The sequence below is a fragment of the Ipomoea triloba genome, chromosome 8 (assembly GCF_003576645.1).
Source record: "Ipomoea triloba cultivar NCNSP0323 chromosome 8, ASM357664v1".
In the NCBI taxonomy this organism is placed as follows: Eukaryota; Viridiplantae; Streptophyta; class Magnoliopsida; order Solanales; family Convolvulaceae; genus Ipomoea; species Ipomoea triloba.
Genome location: NC_044923.1, coordinates 19,253,403 through 19,261,352, shown reverse-complemented (window position 1 = coordinate 19,261,352; position 7,950 = coordinate 19,253,403). Strand labels below are relative to the sequence as shown.

Here is a 7,950-nt window from a genome sequence, read left to right as displayed (position 1 = left end):
ATTATAATTTATGTCCCTCACAAATATAATAATTATCATCAATGTCACCCTTAAATTATTAGTGGTGCGAATGTTGTAGCTCAATTTTTAAAACATGACATATATTGTTATCTCCTGAATTTTTAGTGGTGTAAATGTGGTTACTCACCGTTTTTCCTATTTAAAGACCACGTTTTTTTTCCTTCATTTTTCTTTCTTCGTATGTTCTCCTTCCGACGACAACAATGTTTCTCCTTCTTCTTATTAGGAGAGGGACAATATATGTTACATTTTGAGAATTAAGGAGTAACATTTACAATACTAATAATTTAAGGGTGACATTGATAATTAAGCATATTTGTGAAGATATATAAATTACAATTTTTTATTTAGAAATGAACAATTGGAAATGAAGGAATACCATACTTGTAATCTCAGTAAACATCCAATAAATAATTCACTACTGTAAATTCCATTTCCATCTTAATTGAAACCAGAAGTAAAGAATAACAATCCAGAACACCCCCCCTCCACATCCCCACCCCCCAACTTCCCAAAATTTCAAGCTCAAAAGCAAAAGCCTTTTGCTTTGAGCATTTGCATTGGAGACTGCAAACACACCCCCTGGCCCCCCCCCCCCCCCTTTAATATTTCTCTCTCCACACAGCCCCTTTCTTTTCTCTTTTCATTTCAAAAATATTTTTAAAAAAATTGTGTACTTTCATCAGTTGCATGTCTTGATCATCACAACCCAGTATTTATTACCCCAAACCCACATGGGTTTGGAGTGTGAAACTCTAAAAAAACACACACACTGTCCAAGATTTAGATGCTCAGGGAATTAAGAAATTGAAAGAAGAATGGATTCTCAGTTCTTCACCCTCCATTTTCTTGATCAGCGTTTGTAGAAGCTTCGGGAACAGCAGAAGAATTAATGATAATTTTTGTGCTGTTTACTAGAGGAGTTGAAGAAACACAAGAAGCTAAACTAGGCTAGGCTACAAAGTTGTTCACATATGATGGCTTCTATGCTTTCTGTTTTTGTCTGGTCTCTGCTCTTTATCTTCTCTGTTTCTCCGGCATGCTCAACGGCGGCACACGGTCTCCGGCCACCCAATAATCAGACTTTCCGGTCCGGCTATGAGGCGAGGAAGATGAGAATGGTTAGAGCTCATCTTAACACCATCAATAAGCCTGCTGTCAAGACAATACAGGCATTTCCCATCTCTTATCTCACTTGTATATTCTTCAATTCATTTGCATTTTCGAGAGTGAAAGTACTGGGCTTGATGTACCATCCTCCGTCCAACAATCTCCTTTTCAACTCCTGCTTCTGTATAACAATTCCCTTCTTCGTACTAATTTTTGTTGGAATTTAAGTTTGTGACTTTGCTAGGACCAAAAGGGTGACTACTATGTCAAAACTGAACACTTACTAATATACCAAAAACTATAGCCAGTAGTTAAGGGACAACTTAATTTTCTTAAACCGCTACAAATTTTAGAAAGCTAAGGCATTGGATTTGATCCTGTACCAATTTTCGTCTAATAATTTTTCTAGCCACCTGGTGCGAGATTTGATCCTTCCTGACCTTTACTTAACAATTTGGTTGAAATCTAACTTCTTTTTATATGCAGAGTCCTGATGGTGATACAATAGATTGCGTTTTAACTCACAAACAGCCAGCATTCGATCATCCACTATTAAAGGGTCAGAAACCATTGGTAATTAAATCAATAAATTAAATTACTAATAAGCATTATAAAGATCATATCAGAGTAAGTTGCGTTGTTGTTCTTTTCTTGGTATGGATTACCAGAAATAATATATTGTTCTTCTGATCGAAATTCATATAGGATCCGCCAGAACTTCCAAAAGGGCACAATTACTCGGACCAAGAATTCGAAGATTTTCAGGTTTGGAAGCTGTCTCGAGAATCATGCCCAGAAGGAACAATCCCTATAAGAAGAACAAGTGAACAAGATATGTTAAGGGCTAGTTCTATCCGAAGATTCGGCAGAAAGAGAGCAATTCGTCCGCCTATTCGAAGAGACACCTCCACCTACCATGAGGTTAGTATCTTCTCCAATTGTTGTACTATGAATGAATCATGATCTTCCTTGCATTGTAGACTCTGGTCCAAAATAATCTTTAGATTATGTGCTAGCAGTTGGTACATTTTATACATGCAGTTAATCGTTTTATGTACTAAATAAATTGAAGAATATAAACGATTAACTGCAAGTACAGAATATATAATTTCAAATATATAATTTTTGGATTAGGGTCCATAATGCAAGATGATGGACCATGGTTCATAGTATAATTTGCCACGCTCCTCACGTGTGCCAAGTTGGTTACTTTTAACGCGTTTCAAACAATACGTGAATCATTGTCTCTATTTTATCGAGTAGAGTAAAGATTGATATCAAATTAAAAGATGTTTTCCGTCTCAACTAAAAGACTAGACTGATTATTGAATTACACATTTATATATTTATATATTATATGCTCAGGAATATAGATTCCTTTGTAATGTTTTTGAAGCCGAAATAGTTTCTTAGAACTGATATGTGTTCCGTTTCATTTTGACTTTAAAAGTATTTTATTGATTTTTTTTTTTTTTGTTGGGTTTTGTGGGTGGGGGGTGGGACAGCATGCAGTTGGGTATGTAAATGGAGATAAATATTATGGGGCAAAAGCAAGTATAAATGTGTGGGCACCTAACGTGGCCAATCGACAAGAATTTAGCTTATCACAAATGTGGATCATCTCTGGTTCATTTGGTAGAGATCTCAACAGCATTGAAGCTGGTTGGCAGGCATGCATCTTCTTCCTTACTTTTTAGTCTCTTTTATTTCGATTTAAAATGCAACACCATCATTAGGGCGTCTCCCATGGGTGGAGAAAGAAGGGAGATTATGGGGTGAAAGGAAAGATTATGAGTTGGAGGGTAGAGAAGCATGTTGCTCCGGAGAGAAATTTATCTTCGGAGCAATATTAACAGGACCTTCGGTTGGAAGTAAGGAATTAAAGGGAAAATAATTGTAATTCGGTGGGAAAAAAAGAATAAATTGATAATAAAGTAAGAATTCAAATTACATTGTTTGTTTGGTAGAGATAAATAGAATTACGGGGGATAGAAAGAGAAGAAATGGTATAAAGAATAAAATGTCTTTGTGTAGTAATAATAATACTAATAACCAAGGGTAATTGTGTCATTTTCATCTTTTTTTCCTTTCCACCTATTGTTGAGTTGTAATTCATGAGGGGGACATCCGGACATATGAATTGCAATTCTACAACAGGAGGATTGGAATTGCAATTCTCTCCGACCAAACAATGTAATTTTGATGGGGGTTGGATTTCATTGGAAAAGAATTTCAATTACACCCACCAAACACCTCGTAAATGTTGAAGGTGTGAACATCATTATCATTTTTTTTTCAAAAATAAAAAAATGAATTACATCAGCCTCAAAAAGGTAAAGAAAATGGAGAAGGATCGGAGAGAAATTAAGAGGGAGATTATAGATGATGGGGATGAGATGGCCCCACAAAATAAGGGATAAGGGGAGAAGGGTTGGTGATTCCCTTATTATTAGGGAAAATGACATTTTTTTCCTGAATTATTTGCATATAGTGTTTTCATTTCCTTAATTATTTATGTATTTACATTTGTCCGCTCAATTATTTTAAAAGTGACAATTTTTTCCCTTTCATGTTAAATAGGTTTTTGGATGGTTAAAATTAAGGACAAAATAGGTATTTCAAGTCATTTTTCATTTTCAAATGCAAAAAAGAACATACATCATTTGCAATATATTATAGTTATAATTTTAAACCATACTAGTAACTAAATTAAGACTTAAACACAAATTTGACAATAATAATGAATTATTTGTGTTTAAGTCTTAATTCCGTTGCTAACATTAGGTTAAGATTATACTTATAATATTTGTAAATAATGTTTATTCTTTTTTCGTGTTTATTTTCCCTTAATTTTAACAATTCAAAACCCTATTTAACAATGAGAGAAAAAAATACGCTTTTAAAATAATTAGAGCGACAAATGTGGATACATGAACAATTCATCGAAAAAAAACTGTTATACATATATAATTGAGGAAGAAAAAATGATCATTTTCTTATATAAAAAAGGCAAAAACTTGTGTGAGACCGTCTCACCATGAGACGGGTCGGGTCGGGTCGGGTCAAGATGCAAATGTAACACTTATATGCACAAATGCCATACTTATATGCTCAAATGTAATACTAATCAAGAATAAAATTTGTGTTACTTATTAGGGTAAATGTAATACTTTTAAGGGAAAATACAATACTTTTACATTTCGATTTAAAAGTATTACATTTTTCCTCAAAAGTATTATATTTGTCCTTATAAGTGAGAGGTACTTGTCACCATTACTTATTATGAAAAATGTATTACTTTTTCTCTTATAAGTAACAAAAATTGTATTTTTGATTAGTGTTATATTTGAGCATATAAGTGTGAGATTTGCACATATAAGTATGACATTTGCATGGTGTTTTGACCCGACTCGACCCATCTCACGAATAAGGATCCGTGAGACGGTCTCACACAAGTGTGACCCTATAAAAAAATTTATAATATCGTGTACTTAATTGGTTGGATATGATGTAACAATAGACCATTTATTTAAGGGAATTGACTTTTATTTCATTTTCTGACAAGTAAGCATACAATTGGGCGCCGCATGAAGCACCATTACTCTAGCTAAATAATCACTATCAATATGAACAATTACAGAAATAATATCATTAATGAAACATTATTAACATGTACTGCCCATCCATATTTTCGATCATTTAGATGTTACTGCTGTCTGAGTGTCTGACTCAGTAGTGAGATATTCAATTCAAGAAGCATTAGGTATTTAAAGCACCCATTACATCTTCAGCTACCTCTCAATATCAAATTTCTGGCTATTTATAATTTTTTTTTTTAACTATTATATGAATTAATGATTAATTTGGTTCCTTAATTATAGAGAAATTACTGATTTGGTTCTCGACTATCATTTTTACCAAATTAAGTCCTCAACTTTAAAAATCTTACCTAATTTCATACTCCCGCCAATTTTAGCCGTTGGATGATAACAGAAGACGAAATTGTGTACGATTTTTTAAGTTGAAGACTTAATTTAATAAGGATTATAGTCGATAATCAAATCGATAATTTTGCTATAATCGAGGGACCAATTAAATCAGTCATTTAACTCTTATTATATATATATTTTTAATGAATATAAGCTAATTCTTTTAATTTGAATACAGGTTAGTCCAGAGATTTACGGAGACAGCCGTCCAAGATTCTTCACGTATTGGACGGTATAAGTGATTTGACCTTCCTTATTCTTTTTCAGAAAATCAACATTTTGTTTTCTCATTGAGGATTCAAATTAGAGTATTTTCTAGGTCACTACACCAAACTTAACTTTAATTTTCGATCACTGAGTTATGTCACGGGGCGATATTTCTAATAATATCTTGAAATGAATGTGGAAATAATTTTTAAAGAAATTTCTATTTTACATCTATAAATTAAACATAATAATTTTCATTATATTAGCAATATTGATTAAATTAATTGTTTTAACAAGAAAATGAGTACTAAATTTTGTATTGATTGGTTTTGTAGAGTGATGCATACCATACAACTGGGTGCTACAATTTGTTGTGTTCTGGCTTTGTTCAGACTAATCGTAGGATAGCCATTGGAGCTGCCATATCCCCAACATCTTCCTATAATGGACGCCAATTTGATATCAGCATCCTAATTTGGAAGGTAAATATTACACTTATTGCTGTGATTGATCTTCCTTTTTGGAAGGTAAATCTTCCTTTAATAATTGACTTTTAGAGTTTGTTTTTTTGTTTTATTGTTGTTGTTGTTGTTGTTGTTGTTATTATTTAGAGTTATCAAATTTAGTCCTGGAGTATTGAATTATTTCCAATTGCAATCCACGGTAAGCTTTTCACTATATGAATTGTTAATATTGAGTGTAAAGTCAGGACTTCTATAATAAGAAAATCAGGGTTTTGTTTCCGCCTGTGAGAAACAATTGGCTCAATAGGCATGACTTTTTAATTTTATCCTCAATGTTAACGATTCATACACGGAAAAGCTAATAGTGGATTACAATATGAAATTAATCAATACTTAATGATTAAAACAAATTGGTAGCTTTAAAGGTCAATGACTAAAATTAGAAATGAGTGATAGTCAAAAGACTAAATTTGGAATAAACTCTATCTACTATTTAATAATCGAACAAATTTTTCTTTTTTCATCACTTATTTTTAATATTTTTTAAAATATTTTTAGAATTTGATAATTTATTTTTTTTTTGAGAATAGAATTTGATAATTTATGTTTAATAGAATTTTAATATAGCTTATACATATATAAATTTGATTCACTAATATTATATTAAATAACATAAAAATTTTATATTGTAAATATGTGTTAATTCTCCTTAACTAAACCAAAAAACCTCACACACACAAAGTATCAATTATTATACCATGGATCATGGTCCACCTTACGAGATGGGCCATTGATATAAGGTTCATTATTAATATACTGAAAGTTCATTTTTAATACGTTGAATGTTCATTTTCTCAAAGTTTATTTTTTGATATATTACCAAAATAGAACTTTCGTACATTAAAAATAAATTTTTTTATTCATAATCCACATTGCAATCTAGACTATGGTCCATATGATAATTTGCCCATTATTATAGGTCAAATTATATCATGAATTCTAAGATCCATATTGTAAAATGCGGGCGTCTGAGAAAGGTTAACTTTTAGTATGTATACTACAAGTTCATTATATTTTAATCACCATAAATTTGTTCTTTTCAATTTATTTTTGAGTACTACTGACTCTATGAGAGAGTCACTACATGTCATCTGAACACAAGGCGCTTGATATTTTTAATTTATTGAATTTATTGATTTTGGTGTATTTTAAAGGATCCGAAACATGGACACTGGTGGCTACAATTTGGGTCAAGGGTGTTGGTAGGATATTGGCCATCTTTCTTGTTTACACACCTGAGGGGGGCAGGAAGCATGGTACAATATGGAGGGGAGGTTGTGAACAAGAGGCCCTCAGGCTTTCACACCTCAACACAGATGGGGAGTGGGCATTTTGCAGGAGAGGGTTTTGGGAAGGCTTCTTATTTTAGAAATCTGCAAGTGGTTGATTGGGACAATTCCTTAATTCCATTGTCTAACCTTAAACTCACTGCTGACCATTCCAACTGCTACGACATACGAGGAGGGATCAATCGAGCTTGGGGAAATTACTTCTTTTATGGAGGACCAGGAAGAAATTCAAGATGTCCCTAATTAATTTAAAGGTTTTTTTTTTTTTGAGCAAGTATTGATTTTGGTCCATGAGTATTAACAAAATGATAGCTTTGGTTTACATGTTTAATTACTACTAATTTTTATCCGCGATTATTGTTTTCGTGCCAAAATTGATCATGTCGATCACTCCTAACTAAAATATGCTGAAATGTGTAATTTCTAAGGGTATATTTGTCCATTCATTTATTAACAATGGTTAGTATAGACAAAAATATCCTTATAAATTACTCAATCCGGCATGTTTTAGTCGGATGAGTGACCAGTGTGATCAATTTTGAAAGAAAAATAATAATCGTGGATAAAAATTGGTAGTAATTAAACATGTGGACTAAAACTATCATCTTGCTAATATTCGTAGGATCGAAATTAGTATTTGCTTCTTTTTTTTTTTTTTTGGGTTCCAAGTTTTGGGTGTGAATGAGCTTAGGATATTCTTTGTATTGTCGGATTTTCGCTCTGGCCAGTGATCCATTAATCACGAGCATACAAAATGTAGTTAAATGTGTAAAATTCGTTATTATTATATGAAGAAAACAGTGAATATAA

At 32.3% G+C, this 7,950-nt stretch overlaps 1 protein-coding gene across 1 annotated transcript; it reads left to right on the top strand.

Annotated features, from left to right (window-relative positions):
* The first annotated feature begins 745 nt into the window (after positions 1–745).
* Positions 746–7,950, top strand: LOC116027682. The gene is made up of 7 exons (XM_031269396.1): positions 746–1,193; positions 1,618–1,704; positions 1,837–2,052; positions 2,637–2,801; positions 5,299–5,352; positions 5,663–5,809; positions 7,006–7,950. The coding sequence occupies exons 1-7, from the start codon at positions 996–998 to the stop codon at positions 7,381–7,383; spliced, it is 1,245 nt and encodes a 414-aa protein (XP_031125256.1). The 5' UTR covers positions 746–995; the 3' UTR covers positions 7,384–7,950.

Coding starts and splice junctions, on each gene's coding strand:
- LOC116027682 (XM_031269396.1), top strand. CDS start 996: ATGATGGCTTCTATGCTTTCTGTTTTTGTCTGGTCTCTGCTCTTTATC. Junction 2,053..2,636: donor ACACCTCCACCTACCATGAG/GTTAGTATCTTC, acceptor GGGGTGGGACAG/CATGCAGTTGGGTATGTAAA. Junction 2,802..5,298: donor GCATTGAAGCTGGTTGGCAG/GCATGCATCTTC, acceptor ATTTGAATACAG/GTTAGTCCAGAGATTTACGG.